This window comes from Spea bombifrons, chromosome 5 (genome assembly GCF_027358695.1).
Source record: "Spea bombifrons isolate aSpeBom1 chromosome 5, aSpeBom1.2.pri, whole genome shotgun sequence".
Classification (NCBI taxonomy): Eukaryota; Metazoa; Chordata; class Amphibia; order Anura; family Pelobatidae; genus Spea; species Spea bombifrons.
In genome coordinates this window covers 51,905,684-51,923,996 of record NC_071091.1, presented here as the reverse complement: position 1 = coordinate 51,923,996, position 18,313 = coordinate 51,905,684, and the positions used below count along the sequence as shown (strand labels likewise).

General features: G+C 39.2%; 1 protein-coding gene across 1 annotated transcript; it reads right to left on the bottom strand.

The window, feature by feature from the left end:
• Positions 1-224: 224 nt before the first annotated feature.
• On the bottom strand, positions 225-7,979 carry VPS4B (vacuolar protein sorting 4 homolog B). The gene is made up of 11 exons (XM_053466375.1): positions 7,786-7,979; positions 6,887-6,998; positions 6,453-6,606; positions 4,471-4,535; positions 4,083-4,202; positions 3,739-3,895; positions 3,422-3,570; positions 3,165-3,246; positions 2,609-2,828; positions 2,175-2,315; positions 225-1,620 (listed from the first exon to the last, which is right to left on the bottom strand). The coding sequence occupies exons 1-11, from the start codon at positions 7,810-7,812 to the stop codon at positions 1,519-1,521; spliced, it is 1,329 nt and encodes a 442-aa protein (XP_053322350.1). The 5' UTR covers positions 7,813-7,979; the 3' UTR covers positions 225-1,518.
• Positions 7,980-18,313: the final 10,334 nt, after the last annotated feature.

The following is an 18,313-nucleotide window of genomic DNA, read 5'->3' as shown; positions in this document are numbered from 1 at the left end:
AAGGTGACAGTGTACAGAATTAGAATGAGTTAGTATGTGTGTCCATATATAGTGTATGAATGAATGTGTGTGTGTGTGTTGTACAGGATTACAATAAGCATATGAGGGGGGTAACATTACACAGGGCTAGAATGAGTAGGTGTGTGGTGTTAGACTGAGTGCTTATTAGTGTACAGAACACCTTAGCTCTACCGCCCTCATTGAAAAAAAGGATAAATATGCACTAGCTTTTAGTACACTGTTTAATGGGCATGGCACAAAAAAAAAAGGTACATTACCAGAACAAATATATAAAACACATTTCCTGTAATGAATACACATTTAAGTTGACAGGAGACGTTTCAGCAGTTCTATGATTTTACAAACAGTACATCAAAAGAAACCAAGAAGCCCAACCCAAAAGTGCCAAAAATGGGTAGCACAGAAAACCTGAAATAATGCCACTCTTGACAAGTTCAATGCCTTCATCAACACAAAGCAGAGTGCTAACAAAACAGACCAATCAACTTTATTTCAGCAGATCATGGAATGTATTGCATTCTGAATATCTACAAGGCACAAATTCTTACAGGAGGCGTGTACATTCAGTTATAGAACATAATCCAATAATACAAAGCGTCTTCAGATCTATTGTATATGCTGTAAAATGCAAATTATGTTCTCCTTGGGGGGTAGGTGATTATGGGTATTTTAATGTTAGTTTTGTTTGGCCTCATTTTTATATTTTCTTTCAGAGACTTTGGGGGAAACAAAAAACATAATTTAAATACACATAATACATTGGCATGTCCTTAGCGGAATCCCTCTGTTTAAAAACCCAATATAATGTACAAAATATACAACATTGCAATCCACGTGAGAGTATGTCCTATATGAAGTTAGTTTTCTTTTATTTGGAAAAGATATATAGCCAATATAAATGGTATTTTTTCATTTAAAACAAACAAAAAAAACTTTTATTTGGAGATTAAGGACTAAAATATACATTTCTTGTTTAAACGGTAGGATAACTTGTAAACTGCAGAGCACAGCAAAAATGTGTTATGTTGGCAACTAGGGGTCATGCCACTTATAATTCCAACATTTTTCTTTCCATCTGTTTATCCGTGTAAACAGTTATTTCATAAAGCATGCATCAGCAGTGCACTTACATTTGTCAGATCTTACCAGTAGCCAAAAGATCAGTATTCATATTAAAGCATTATGTTGTTCAAATCAATTCTGTATTAACTGAAACCCAAAAATTCATAAGCACATCACTAAGAATTGATTGGCATAGGTTTATCATCAATGAATGGCAACTTCTAGGGTTTGCACTAAAGAATTTACAGTAGGAGCTAGAATACAGATTTATAATACAAGAATTCAATAAACTTTAAGATGTTCTTCTACCTTGGTTTAAGAGTTCAGGTTTCTTGGCATTTACTATTTTTTGGTATGCCATTTACACAAGGCAAGAATACATACAGAACAAAGATGATCAGGGAAAGTTGCGGAGCATTCCTTTACCCCCTATTTTTAACCTTCCTGCCCAAAGTCGTCCGTGAATTTCTTTAATTTTATCAAGTCCTGGTCATTAACAGTAGGTTTAGTTTGGGCCAAAGACCTCAGCATATCAGCCTGAAAAGAAAGAAATATTATTATATTTTGCACATTCAATAAATTTTCACGAGGGATTCTAGTGACTACTTAAAACAGTGAGTTGCCAAAATGTTTTAATGAGTATTGAGTTAATTTTGTATTCTTTAGTTTTTGAAGTCTGATATCAGACCTCCCTGCCTGCCACTGCGAAAAACCAAAAAATATAATGGGAGCATGGTTCCCAATAAAAAAATAAAAAAAAAAAAAAATAAAAAAAAATCAATGGGAGTAGTGGCAGCCAATGCTATGCATTCTATTGGAACAGTGCACAGTGACCTTCAATGAAAAATATAACACGAAACTATGGATGGAGCAATCCCCTTTTCATTTTTTTTATTTTTTAGAAAGTGCCCTTACTTTAGCAGCTAAGAGAAAACATTTGGCTTTAAAAGTTATATTTGACTGTCTCCACAGACCTTGTAAAGTCATGAACCAATAAGTCATAATCAAATTCTAAAATACAACTATTTAAAAGGGAGACATTTACTTACAATCACTTAGGAGTAGTGGGGGAAAAATAAAGCTAAACTAACCATGCATACAACGGGCTCCAGTAATGTATCTCCTGGTACATCCATCCAAGTCATCTCTGTAGCATTTGGATCACCAGGAGAACACGGTGTTAGGAGATCATCCCGAATAATGTTTGGGTCCAGAGGAGATTTTCCACGTACCTAAAATAAAACCACTGTAATATACGCCAAACCAAGTATTAAAAGTGACAGAAACTAAACACTTTAGGGATTTGTTATTTTTTTGCTGACCATCTAATCTAACCATAGGTTTTGCTGCTGGCACGCAGCCGCTCTAAATAACTTCCACCGTAATTGCAGAAGCCCACTATTAGCAGGCCCACTGATTTGCAGACAAATATATGGAATATATGTGTGGCGTTCTGGGATTACGAGACCGTGACAAGAGAAAATCATATTTCACAACAATAAAACTATTTGCTCTACAACTTTACCTTCTTGAAATGAGTGGCGGATTGAACCTTCCTAACTGGCTGCATTAGGGCATCTCGCACAATAATGCTGACATCAGCACCAGAGTATCCACTGGTCCTTTTTCCAAGCTCCCGGAAGTCTGCTTCTGAGAGGCTATGTAGCGTTGTTCCCAGATGAAGTTTGAACATACTAGCTCGAGCATGCTCTTCTGGCAGAGGGATGTAAATTCGTTTTTCAAACCTGAAGAAGAAATTAATTTCTATACCCTCAAAAACATGAAAATGCTTAGTTATGTTCTCTGCTAAAATCTTACATATAGTGGTGAATGAACACACTCACAACTGCAATATGCACAAGGTAAGCATTCAAACCAAGTATTTTAGGTTTAACAGCATCATTTAGTTTTAAGGCTCTTATGTCACAAACGCGTCTTCCCTTTGTGTCGTTTTTCATTATTGCCCAACAGGTTAAGCAAACTATAATATCATAACAACCATTTAATGCTTCTAATATAAAAAATACATTTCAATTTAAGATGAGAAAGTTAATTTGTCAACGTTTAAGTGTTGTTCTCACCTTCTCCGGATGGCAGAATCTAACACCCAAGGAATATTTGTAGCTCCCAGAACCAGTATGCCATCATTATCAACTCCTACACCTGCAAACAATCATGAAATAAAAATAAACTTTACTGTACGGCGTCGTAAAAAAAAAAATACAAAACCCATAAAGTGCATCTACCTTTACCATTACCCCTGCCCCGATTTATCAGCAATGCCAAAATAAACACACATTAAAACTGCACAGCATAAATGTTAACTCAAACACGTTACCTTGCATTTGGACCAGAAATTCTGTTTTGATTCTACGAGCAGCTTCACTTTCATTTTCGCTTCTTGATCCACACAATGAATCAATTTCATCAATGAAAATGATAGAAGGCTTGTGTTCTCTGGCAAGATGAAACAGATTCTTGACCAGCCTGAAAAAATAAATAAATAAAAAAAACCCTCTTTAATCACTTGCCACAAAAAAAACAATATATATAATTTATATCTATATCTATATACACACACACACACACACACACACACACATTAAAACAGACCTACTTATCTTGACACACTTGGGATAAACCATTTGTACTTACTTTTCACTCTCACCTAACCATTTTGACACAAGATCAGAAGATGATATTGAAAAGAATGTAGAGTTGTTAGCTTCTGTAGCAACAGCCTTAGCCAAATAGGATTTTCCTGTCCCAGGGGGTCCAAACAGAAGGATTCCTCGCCAAGGAGTTCTCTTGCCTAAGACATTTGAATAAAGGGTAAGAAAAGAAAAAAAAAAAGCAGTTCAAACACACCTAGCAAAATTACATATTAACAAGCATCATGAGCATTTGTAATTTAACAAAATAACTACAAAGATTGGATAACTGCAACCCCTTCACTTTATATCCATATTCATTGTTTACCGATGTGACACCTTACATACCTGTGAACAAGTGCGGGAACTTTATTGGTAAAATCACAGCTTCCTTCAGTGCCTCCTTTGCACCTTCAAGACCAGCAACATCACTCCACTTTACATCTGGTTTCTCCATGACAATTGCACCTTCACAGAAACGATAGTTATATTACATACATACACACATATATATACACATACACAAATATATACATACACATAAAACTAAGAAAAAAAATAAAGAAACATAACCAACTGTAAGCTTTTGCACTGCACATTTATAGTTAATAAAATGCATTCTTGCAAACAGTTTAATTTGTAGTATTTTAAGAAAACATTAGCTAAACTGCTTACAAAATTTCACATCATGGTGTCTACATGTTAAAGTACTTAGTCTGCAGCAAAGCCAAGCTACCTTGAAGCTGGGTCTGTAGCTTCTTCTTTTCTGGATCTTCTGAGTCCCCTTCATCACTCTCATTCCTAAAATTAATTTAAAAAAGAAACTTATGTTCAATTGTTTATTGGAGCGGCCCGGTCAGAAGAAAAAAAAATGCACAATGTTTTTACATAAGGTTCCCTATGGTTAAAATCCATGTAGTAACCCAATTTACTTGCAATCTATATCTTTAATGACCACCAAGATGTCTGTGTTAAATTGCATATAATTACCGTATTTGCTCGATTATAAGACGACCCCCAAATCTTAATATTAATTTAGGAAAAAAAGAAAAAGCCTGAATATAAGACGACCCTATAGGAAAAAAGTTTTACCAGTAAATGTTAATTCATTTAAACAATTTTTTTAATAAAAGCTATGCTTGAGAAAAATATTTTGGTTTTATTTCCTTCTATTTTCCAACCTGCCCCCCAGTTATGCACATCTGCCCCAGAAGTGCCTTACACCCCCTATATGCCACTGTGCCCCATGATATGCCTTTTAACCCTCTAAATGCCACTGTGCCCTATGATATGCCTTTTAACCCTATATGCCACTGTGCCCCATGATATGCCTTTTAACCCTATATGCCACTCTGGCACTTAGAGGGTTAAAAGGCATATTATGGGGAAGAGTGGCATATAGGGAGGTTTAAGGCATTTCAGGAGGCAGAGTGGCATTAAAGGGGTTAAAAGGCATTTCACAGAGCACTCTGCCTCCAGAAATGCCTTACACCCCCCAATTTAACACTCCCTCTCCCTCCTCCAAACTTACCGGTGATTCTGAGTTGGGGGGGCGCATAACACAGGAGGGTCCAGGTCCCCTGCATCTGAGCCCCAGGTGCTTAGTCCGGGCAGCATGTAGAGCTCCACGCGAATCGCGTAGAGCTCCACACGCTGCCGGGACTGAGCACTGGGGACTCAGAAGCACCGGTAAGTTGGAGGGGGGGGCATAACACAGGAGGATACAGGTCCTCCTGTGTTATGCCCCCCCTCCAACTTACCGGTGCATCTGAGTCCCCGGTGCTTAGTCCGGGCAGCGTGTAGAGTTCTACGCGATTGTATCGTGTAGAGCTCTACGCGATTGCATCGCGTAGAGCTCTGCGCGATTGTATCGTGTAGAGCTCTACGCGATTGTATCGTGTAGAGCTCTACGCGATTGTATCGCGTAGAGCTCTACACACAGCCCGGACTAAGCACCGGTAAATTGGGTCGGGGGTTAACACAGGAGGATCCAGGTCCCCTGCATCTGGGTCCCCAGTGCTTAGTCCGGGAAGCGTGTAGAGCTCTACACGATTGTATCGCGTAGAGCTCTACACGCAGCCCGGACTAAGCACCGGGGACTCAGAAGCACCGGTAAGTTGGGGGGGGTTAACACAGGAGGATCCAGGTCCCCTGCATCGCTGCAGGGGATCTGGATCTTAGTCTCATAATCAGACCTATTTGAGGTCTGATTATAAGACAACCCTGATTATAAGACGAGGGTTATTTTTCAGAGCATTTGCTCTGGAAAAAACCTCGTCTTATAATCGAGCAAATACGGTATATATTACAAACTGATGTAACCCTCCTCTCTGGCAGCTGGTGAACATCTGCGTGATGCACGTAGACAACCTCCAGTACTTCCGCTGGGGCTTCTATAATGGAGCACCGGAAGGTCATGTAACGCCGGTGCACATGATAGAAGCCCCAGCGGAAGTGCCGGCAGCAGCAGCGGAGGTTGTGGATCTTAGTGTTATAATGTGAACTCTATTTTAGCATTTGCTCTGAAGAAACCCTCTTCATACATTCAATAAAATCGATTAAACTAAACGTTGATAACGATTTTCATTATCGATTAGTTGTTGCAGCCCTAAACACAAATTAACTACTGAGGTCAGCCTTTGAAAAAAATTTAGAGCATTAAATATGTCCCAATTATCTCTACTCTTCAGACATTTAAAAACAAAAAAACATGCGTACCCCTTGTCATCAGGACGTGGCCCTCCTTCTTTCACAGGTTTAGCAGGAGCATTTTCTTTTTTCTTGAGGTAGGCCTTCAGCTGTTCTGCTCTGTCCAGGTATTCTATGCACTTTGCTCTGATACTCTGTTTAGCCTTTTCACCCTGAGCATCATCTAACAAAAATAAGAAAAATCAGGTACCCCTCAGTGGGTGCCAGTAGATGGATAACGTCATGTGATCCTTTCTCAGGTGTCATTTGGTAATCTGTTATAAGGCCAACAAGCAATCTGGGATTTGGTTATGCTGTTGTTGACATCTTGTTTTGTGTCTGCCATGTCAATGACATTAATGAACCCGGGTACAGGTAAACTGGCACCAAAAGGTATTTAACATTAGAAGCTGCTCCCATTTCATATCTTATTTTGAAGACTCACAATACTTAACACAACTTACATTTCACCACATGGAGAAAGTACTGCACAGAATGCTGATATAAACGAAGTGCTTCTTCATAATTCCCTGCTTTGTCTTCTTGAGATGCCTTGCTGGCCAGGTCAATAGCTTTCTGCAAAAAACAAAAGCAATGTGCAAATCAGCATCCCATTACCTACAAACTTACAATAACTTATCCCGAGGAGTGTTTTATAGTATCATTCAAAATGGGATGGTGTACGCCACATAGAACTCTCTTCACAGGAGGTTCACATACTGCTGGCTCAAAAAGTCACCGTCATACTGTTCGAAAGTTAGGTATGACTGTAATTGTATGATCATATCCTCTACTATAGGGTACACACAAACAGGCAAAACCATGGGTTTATTGTATGTATGTATTTTTAATGGTTTGCCTAAAACAACCCAAACATCTCCACAATGCATACATTGCAGTTTTATAAAATCCAAAGAGTTAGAGTATCGCCAAGACTTTCTTCCACCACATTTCGCACATTAACCGTTGTATACATCTACACCAGAGATCAGCAAAATCACCAAAATTTAATAAAAACATGTAGTTGCATAAGGCTTCTAACCGCAACTAATAGATATACTAAGTGCATTACATTAATACTAAGTTACTAACGAGATCTTAGAGCCAATATTTCCCTAAAAGATATCGGAACAGTGAGAGACAAGCAGGGTGGGGGCCAATTTTAGGAACCCTGGGCAAACTAAACACCATTTAGTTAGTTGGAGGGTTTTAAGAACAAGAGTGTATACCCTTCTTCCTTAAAGGTGGTCAGTAACTCTGACTAGAACTGCCCCCCCACGTCAATCAGAAGTAATAGGCTCGATGCCAGGATTATTTCACTCGCGACCAACACCCCACCGGATAAGATCCCAGCCTTTATTACCTGTAGGTTGGTCCCGTTGGCTGCCATAACTATTCAGCCTCCCTCTCGGGCGTATTTAATCTAATCTAATATATTCCACTTCCAAAGTCTTCTATTCCTTGGTTTGGATCTTCTAAGCCAGGAAGACCTTCTTCCGGGTGTAAGGAAAAAAAAAAACTCTACGGAAGGTTTTCTTACTTCCGTGTTCCGGGATAATTCCAGACTGCGTCACGGAACAACTAACCAATCAGGTGGTTAAGAACTAGCTGCGGCTGCGTCAAAAACCCGCACCCTGCTTGACGTTCGTTTTAAAGGCCGCGAATACGCATGCGTGTAGTCCTCACGTCATAGCGCGCTCACAGAAGTCACCTGACAGGTGTTGCGCGCGCTTTCGATGAGGTTTCTGGTTACATCACCAGGATGTCAGATGCAGCAGCGTCTGACTGATTGATCGTTGCTTGTCATATGACCCTCGTTTCTTAGATATGGCTTTGAGAATAAGACGTCACGATAGGTGTGTGATCAGATGTTGGCCTGACAAGGGCTAAATATAGAACTTCCTGAATAATGTACTTATTAGGTGCATTTCCGGTACTTAGTATTAAATATACAGCTGCCTCGTTGGCTACACAATTAGTGAGTACAATGCCAAGTGCCCTTCTTCCATTTTTTGTTATTATTCAGGGTAAGTTCATATATTAATAGATGTACCTGGTGACAAGATAAAGGGGTAAAAAAAACACATTATTTCCCCATATGTTCCAACACAATTTGTACAAACAATGTAAAAAATATTTTTTTACGATTAAATTGATCATATTTCTTCAGTAAAGTAAATGTAGATGCACACAGTCTATCACGGGGTAGATACATTCTGATGGGGTTCATTACCATACCTCCTAACATTTCAAAATGTGAAAGAGGGACGCTTTTTTTTTTTTTTTTTTAAATCACTCGTAACTCCCCAATACAAGCAATTGCACTTTAAAATGTTGTGCTTGCATCGCCACTTAAAACACACTTCATTTTCGATAGCACAGTCATGCATATTGAAAATAACCAACACATTGAATTGAATTCCCATTATGGAAAGTGCAGCAACAGTAAAGCTGCAGATGCTAGCTGTGAACTAAAATACCTATGATTCTCAGCCAGCCAGGTGTCCACCATAATGCTGGCTGAGCATCATTGGAAGAGTAATCACGTTGAATTGAATTCCCACTGCAGCAGAATTTTTTTTAAAATTAAAAAAGGCTAATGTTAGAATCCCTCCCAGGACCCCTACACACTGCCTTTACACACACCTGCCCGTAAGCACACATATACATATACACTGCCTTTACACACACACATATATATATATACACTGCCTTTATACACACCTGCCCATAAACACACATATAAACATACACGCACACAAACACTGCCCTTACACACACACACATATACATGTACACTGCCCTTTGATTTTGGAATCAAAACATTTGCTACAGTTTGCTACATTTGCTACAGTTTCTTGTAAGAAACTTATATTTCTCTATTAATTAATGTAAACTATTTTTTCATATTTAATAAAAGCTATGATTGAGAATTTTTTGTTTTAATTTCCTTTAATTTGCCAACCTGCCCCCCCCCAGTTATGCACATCTGCCCCCAGACTTGCCACTCTGCCCCATGATATGCCTTTTAACACCCTATATGCCACTCTGCCTCCAGAAATGCCTTATACCCCCTATATGCCACTCTGCCTCCAGAAATGCCTTATACCCCTATATGTCACTCTGGGGCAAAAAGTTAAAAGGCATTTCTGGAGGCAGAGTGGCATAAAGGGGGTTGAAAGGCATATCATGGGGCACTCTGCCTCCTGAAAAGCCTTATGCCCCCATATAACACTACCCCCCCACACCTAACCACTGCTTCTGACTCCCTGGTGTCTGGTGGGGGCAGCGGGTGGAGGCCGGCATTCATGAACTGCACCGCGTCACCCAATATCCATGCCTCAGCACTTCGTTCCACGTCTTAAAAGGGGTGGAACGAAAAGCTGAGGCACGGCCATTGGGCGGCGCGGTGCATGCACGCCAGCCCCTTTAATTTCATCAGGCGCCGGCGGCCGGAAGAGGCTTTCAATCCCGTTCACAGCTGCTCAAAAATCAGGACTGTCCTGCCTAAATCGGGACAGTTGGGGGGCATGCATTACAGAAAGAGACAAAAATAGAAAATATAAACTGAGGTATATGGCACTTGTATTGCACACTTTGCATCTGCTTTTGTAGGTTACAGTCCAAATGCCTTGATATTTTGGCATTCAACAACACACAAAACCCCAGGGGCTCCCTGGAGCAACCACATGCGCCATGTGCAATATGGCGCCCCTTTGCTTTAAACGAACTTCATATAGTTAATCACCTCCTAAGCCCAAACAATGTTGCTGAAATGCCTTGCTGTTGAGGCATTCAACAACACCGAGCACCCACCCCAGGAAGCACTGTGACAGCCCCGGAGAGGGGCCACAAGCCTCATAGTGAAAGATAGTGCCTCTCATGCAATGGTGCGCCCACTAAAAAATAAACGAGTTCCCAGGAGAGTCTATCCAGACCCTTTGAGAACTCTGAATGAAGTTCACTGATTGCCTCCTAAGCTCTTTTAAAGCAGGCGTCTGCCGCCTTTTTATATATGGCGGATGTTTACGCCCCTGGGGAGGGGCAGCATGGGGCCCCTGCTGCAGATTTTGGCATTACAGCAACACCGTTTTAGCAAAGATAGCAATCTTCTATCGCTTTCTAAACTTATTTCATGTCATGTGTATACTCTTTCCTTTTTCTCTCTGCCCCTTCTGCCAATCTCTCATTTCTCCCTGTGCCCCTAATATCCCCATCTACTTATTTTCTCCCTCTGCCCCTTCTTCCTATCTCTAACCTTTCTCCCTCTGCTTTCTTCTTCTGTGGTTGGAGCACAAGTTCTTCTGCAGACCTCTTGTAGCACTCCCCGCTGTGTATGCGACTTCCATGCAGAGCCCCGGCATATAATGTCACATACTGGCGCTCAGCAACAATCACCGGCCCACTGGGTTAAGGATCGTTGAAGCAGAGGTATGAAGAAACAAACCCTTAATTTTGGGCTGGTTAGAGCAAGATCTGTGATTTCCCTCCCGGCTCTGCACCCGGAGAACACCCCTACATGAAAGTACCAGGACAAGCTCCCAAATCCTTGGACTTTCTGAGAAAATCATCATAGTTGGCAAATATGGTTTAACCCCTTCTGCCATGTTTCCTATCATTGTGGAGGTTACACTGCCAGCAACACTTCATGTTGTGAAGTCATAACTCTGAAGATACTAAGTGCCGTGTCCTTTGTGGGACCCCAGTGCCTAGTCCCCTGTAAGATTGTATGGCACCCAGGAGAGGCTATCCTTTGAAGATGCCCTTCTTGGGTGCTCTTCGTGTTCCACTGATTTTATGGTGGAGTTCTCCAGATAACGTTTATAGAAGGATGTTGATTTAGAAAAAGTTACGTTTTCTCTGATTCATGCAAAATACCTTTTAATATAGGCATGTTGCATGACAGGGGGCACTTGTCACGTCTCAATACTTGGTCCCCGGCACTTATACAATGGCGGTGCCCACTAAAAAATAACTCCCATCTGTTACCATGGTAGCAAGTGGCTATATTTAGGTTCCTGCTGCGTGGACTGAACTTTACTTTTTTGAATAAACTTTGAATTGGCTAGGATTCTCTTCTCCCACAGAGGAAGCCAGCACATTTAACATTAACCCTTAGAGTGTCAGCTGTGTACTTTTAACAAATCTCATGTGTTTTGGTAGTTTTATAAGATAAAATAGTTTTGTTTTCTGCAAAAAAAAAAAAAATATATATCGGTTAAGTGAAAACTTTTCCTGGGAATCTTGATTAAAAAAAAGTGTGGAAATTGTTGGAAACATCCTGGCCTCCCAGGAGGGGAAATACCGTATTTGCTCGATTATAAGACGACCCCGATTATAAGACGACCCCCCAAAATCAAAATATTAATTTAGGAAAAAAACAAAAAGCCTGAATATAAGACTACCCTATAGGGAAAAAGTTTTACCAGTAAATATTAATTAATGTAAATTATTTTCATGTTTAATAAAAGCTATGATTGAGAAAAATATATTTTTTAAATTTCCTTTTATTTGCCAACCTGCCCCCCCAGTTATGCCACTCTGCCCCCAGAAATGCTTTATACCCCCCTATTTGCCACTCTGCCCCATGATATGCCTTATACCCCTGTATGCCACTCTGGCATATAGGGGGTTAAAAGGCATATCATGGGGCTGAGTGGCATATAGGGGGGTATAAAGCATTTCTGGAGGTATATAGGCATATCATGGGGCTGAGTGGCATATAGGGGGTTAAAATGCATTTCTGGAGGTCCAGAAATGCATTTTAACCCCCTATATGCCACTCAGCCCCATGATATGCCTTTTAACCCAGCATGTACTGGCTGCCTTGGCTTGATAGGAGTGTGATTGCTGTTAGCAGTTTGATATATATATATATATATATATCAAACTGCTAACAGCAATCACACTCCTATCAAGCCAAGGCAGCCAGTACATGCTGGAACCTGGGGATGATAGCAGTGGGATTACAGCCTCCATATGCCATGCTACAACCCCCACCCCCCTTACACATCCATGCTATCACACACACACTCACACTCATTCACAAACATTTAAATACTCATTCATTCCCTTAATCACACACACTTCACACATACTCAAAAACCCTCCCCCACCCCCTCACCTGAACTGCAGATCTCCCACTCGCAGACTTCTGCAGGGGACCGGCTGTAGCAACTTCTCTGGCCCCGCCCTCAGAGGAGGGAGGGGGAGATAGAGTTCTGTGAGGACGCTGCAAGCTTCCTGCCCTGCTTCTAACAGAAGAGACGCTGCTCGCGACCGGTAAGCAGCATGGCGCCAGCATTTTTTTGGGGTCTGATTAGAAGACGACCCCGATTATAAGACGAGGGGTATTTTTCAGAGCATTTGCTCTGGAAAAAACCTCGTCTTATAATCGAGCAAATACGGTATTCCAGACCTCTGGCACCTAAAGGATTAAGGCTTTCCTCAGTATGTATGAGCCATCTCCGGGGCCAGGCAATGTGGCCGCTGGCTCAGGAGCGATCTGCAGCTTCTTGTACACTACAGTTAAATTTTCTTACAGTGTCACTATGTATCCATCATATGCCATCTATGCATGTGGTTTGAAATTTGAATGTATATCTCAGTGCAGCAGATTTACTTGAAAATAAGGTCTTTGTCATTATTGCTCACTATTACAGTATAGTGAATATGCGTGTACATCAATGCAGCTGCTTAGATTTCATCAATCTCCTGCCATTATCAGAAATCATAGTATACAATTTCCACATTTTGACATTTAGGATGTGCTACGCATAATTATTGCAAATGTAATAGGGCCATTTTATTTGACCCATACAACCTATCCAGCACAGGCCATGAACATAAAGCAAAGTGTTTCAATAAAGAATGTAAATACATGAAGAATAATAACAAAATTAGAAAGGCAGATAATAGCATTTCTTTTTTTTGATGGTACTGTCCTTTCATCCGAATGTTTCCCAGTTGATAAGATGAAGGAGGCCTATTGTTTTAATCATTAGTGTTGCTTAACAGTGATTCATATTTATAAGTATAGTACAATTGTATCAAAGTCCAAAATGCATTGGAAATAATTGTACACATTTAATGTTCCTAGTAGTAGAGTTCTATTACCACCTTTTTAAACTACAATATGGCACACCTTTACAGTAAAAAAAATGATGATGGGTGAGTATTCCTGAACATGGTGGTTCCAAACGTCCCCTCACTGTAGAGGGGCAGGTGGGTTAGTGCTTGCCTTGAGATGGTAGTAAGCATATTTAGTATTTGGGGAGGGGAGGTTTACAGAGCCTGGCTTAGCTGGGTCTGGTGGGGAAAGTTAGCGGTTAGTGGCAAAATGGCTGCGCGATGAATGTCCAAAAACTTTAATGACAACTTGGGTTGTCTGAGCTTCAGAACTTTTGTAGGTTTCCATGAATCCTTCGTTATTACTGTTAGAAACGGGGTTCTCCCTCACTCCTCCTTTTGGTTCATTATGAACCTAAGTATGTATTTAGATACTATGTGCATCTATGTGCATCTTTAAAATACATGAGTCTTGTTTATTTATGTGGAGATTAACTCCTTTTTATGTCTGTTCTATGTTTATCTTTGTATACGAGAGTATTCGGAATGGAGTTATAAGCTTTGAGGTTAAGAATTTATATTTTGATAAAGTGCGGGATACAGCTCCTGAAGTAAATCGATCTAAAGATAAAAAAGATAGCCTTCATATAAATGGGGGTTAAATGCATATCAGTTAATACTCAGGGGCTGAACTCGCCAACTAAAAGAAATAGGGTTAATGCCTGTTTACGAAAAGAAAAAATTGATGTCGCATTTTTCCAAGAAACTCATTGGAGGGATACTGATAAAATTAGATGGGGCAGTAGACTATACCCACACACATTTCAAGCCTCAATGCCAAATAAGAAAAAAAGAGGGGTGGCAATTACATTCTCCAATAGGATACAAATTAAAATGAAGTTTTTTGAACAAGACAAAGAAGGTCATTACCTTATCTGGGTCGGCACACTAAATGATATAAAATATACTTCAGTCAATATCTATTTTCCTAATACAGAGTCTCTCTCGCATCTCCAATATATTTTGGATAGAGTTGATAAAGTGAAAACAGGGGCCCTTATAGTGGCCGGAGATTGTAACTGCTTTCTTGATGCTAAAATGGATAAAGAAATAGGTAGAATTAAATCTATCACCAAAAATCTAAAGAATAGAGCCAAGTCCTTTTGTAAAATAATACAAAGAGCTAATCTGTATGATTTATGGAGAATTCATCATCCTACAACAAGAGATTATTCTCATCTATCAAGCGTTCATAATACTTTTTCTAGAATTGATATGGTTTTTGGAGATGATAAGACACTAAAACAACTAGTACAAATTAATATGAGGGACAACTTCTGGTCAGACCATAGTCTTATTCACTTCGAACTCCAGGATAAGTGGGATCCACTCCCTTTTACAACTTGGCGCCTAGATGACTCTATTCTTTACTCTGAGGAAAATAGACAATACATCTCGGAGACTACTAAGAATTTCTTTGTAGAAAATACAATAGGACAAACATCATTAGCTACTAGATGGTGTGCTTATAAAGCGGTTATAAGGGGACATTTTATCAAATTAAAAAAAAAGATGAGATTGACTAATGAACAATCATTGAATGATCTATATATTTCATATTATAACCTAGCCTCAAAAGCAAAGCTTGACCCCACTCAAGAATATAAAAATCAGCTTCAACTTCTCAGAGAAAAAATTAATCAAAAAGAACTAGAAAAAACTAAGTATTCCATGCAAAAACCGAGAGTAAAATATTATTATAAAAGCAACAGACCCAATAAAATAATGACTAATCAGTTAAAAAAAAAGAGCTAACGATAAAATTATTAAAATTGTGTCTGATGACATTATACGAACGACCCCAAAGACAGTGGCAGATGGCTTTAGATTATACTATGAAAAGCTGTATAGTATCCCAACTATCCCAACATCCCAACTAATGATAAAGCTATAGAGGAATATTTGGAAACTGCGAATCTGCCAGCTCTAACAGAAAGACACATTGTATAAACCAATTGATAAAAAAGAACTGAGTAGGGTTATTGATAAACTCCAAAAATATAAAACTCCAGGTCCGGATGGATTTACTAACTTTTTTTATAAAACCTTAAAAACAGATATAATAGATCATCTACTGGGAATGTTTGAGGAAATTACGGAAGTAGGCCACTGCCCTAAAGAGATTTTGCAGGCAAATATTATCCCAATATTTAAAAAAAAAAAAAAAGAACCCAGAGGACCCAAAAAGCTATCGCCCTATCTCATTAATCAATGTCGATATCAAACTGTTTTCTGCGATATTGGCAGAAAGATTAAAACCCATGTTAAACACTTTGATCCACCCGGATCAAGTGGGTTTTGTCCCTGGTAGAGATTCTACCAATAATACTAGACGATTAATTGATGGACTCCATTACGCTGAAAAAGCGAGATGCCCCCTACTGACCCTGTCACTAGATGCCGAAAAGGCTTTTGACAGGGTCAGTTGGGGATTTCTTAAAGCTACTCTTAGATCCTTTGGAATTACCGGTTGGTTTTATAAAGCTATTTGCTCGCTATATTTAAATCCAAGTGCACGGGTTGTCGGTCAAGGACTGCTCTAGTTGGTTCAATCTAGAAAATGGCACTAGACAAGGGTGCCCTTTATCACCTATTTTATACATCCTTACGCTTGAATCCTTTGCCAATAAAGTAAGAAATAATCAGAATATAACGGGCATTAATATTAACAATGAAGATTTTAAAATATCATTATACGCAGACGATGTGATTATCTCTTTATCCAACCCAATAAATTCAATGAAAAACTTTCTTCAAGAAGTTGATAAATATAGTATAGTCTCTAATTACAAATTAAATCTAAATAAATCTATAGCTCAAGTTAGAAATATTAATCGAGGGACTATTGATAACTTACATGAATGTTTTTCTTTAAATTTAAATCAAAAGGAATTCGAATACCTAGGAATCCTTATCCCTGAAAAAATTGGAAATGTTGTGGAGAAAAATTTCCTCCGTCTTTTAAGAACATCAAATGAAGCCATCAGAGAATGGCGTAAACGTAATCTTTCTTGGTGGGGCCGGGTCAATGCTCTCAATTCCTATTTGATGCCGAAATGGATTTACCTCTTTAGAATGCTCCCATTAAAGTTCCCCCAAAACTGGCTTGATATTGCACATACGTGTTTTATCAACTTTGTCTGGAGAGGAAAGGTTCCAAGAACCAATGGCAGATTGATGGGAGCTCGAATCAGAGATGGTGGTATGGGTTTTCCTCAAATAAAGCAACACTATGAAGCCAGCATAGTGTACCATATCACTAAAACCTATCAAGAATCATCTAAGCAAGAGGTTTGGTATAAAATAGAACAAAAAAACTACTGAAACTAGTAGCTTAAATAAATTTATTTGGTCTAAAAGATAGAGACATAACAATTTATATTAAAGATAAAAATATAGTGCTACAAAATATTATACCAGAATGGCTAAAAATCAAAAAGCGATTGGGATTGAAGATGTTATAGAAGACATTTCATTGATAAACTGGACACAGGCTGGTGTTAATGTAATTTCAGATATCTTGTTATATGGTAAGATGTCTCCTTTTCCTACTCTAGTAAATAAATTTGGGTTAATGAAAACAACTATCTTCAACTATTTAAGAGTTAAAAACTGTATAAATAAACATTTGGTTGGATCACAAGATGCTATCCTTCAGAAATTAGCCCAAATTTTTTGTCCAAATCCCCCAATAAAACTCTTCTCTAAATGTTTAGAGTTAATGAGGCTAAAAGAAGGAAATAAGGCAATTAAAAAAGTGATAACAAGATGGGAAAAGGAATTAGACACTCCAATCTCATCCGATGACTGGTTAAAGGAGATTAGGAAATTACCCCCTAGAGTGCATGACCTCTCCCTTTTGGAGATCCAATTTAAAGTCCTAAACAAATGGTACTTAGTACCAACTAGATTGGCAAAAATGTCCCCAGATAATTCTAATGTATGTTGGCGTTGTCAACGCCAAGATTTCTTGCAAAAAACGCCAGAGTGTCAACATGCTGCGATTTTGAAAAACTGCCACAGAGCCCAAAAAAGCAGAAAAACGCCAAAGAGGACTGAAAAAACGCCAAACAGAAAAACGCCAAGTGGAAATGGCATTTTGCGATTTCCTATTGAATTACAGCTAACATCTGACTGCAGCCGTTTTTCACAAAAAAAACGCCAGGTGGCGCTATTGGCGTTTTTATGGGCGTTTTTAGCAAAAAAAAACCAAGTGGAAATCTAGCCTCAGGGTGCATATATATATTTGACATGAAGACAGCAGAGATCACTGATTAATTATTTATTTATAATTTACACTGCTGGCCAGAGCCTTCATTAATATGATGACAATAAATTAATAAGGCATGCTTTTTCAAGTACATACCTCTCAACAGTCCCCAACTGCCCCACACTCCCACCTTTGCAGGCAGTGGGGAGCATGGGCCGCGGAGATGACCTCATCTTCACTTCCACTTTGCTGCCCCTCGCCACCTTTTGCCATACTCTTCAAAACAGGTGTACCGATCTGGACAACTGAAATAAGCATGTATGTGAAACTACAAATAAGATCACTGCATCCAGATATTTAGATAATTAAGCTAAAATAGTAAAAGATAACATTTACAAAAATGCAGAAATAAAGAATTGCTAGGGGCAACAGTTCTAAGGTTGGGACAAGCAGCAGTATGCAAGGTGTCCAAAGGAGTGTCTTTCACAAAGTGATAGACACCCTTGTAAATTCAAAGGGAATTTTGCATAAACAACCATATGAATTTGGCCCA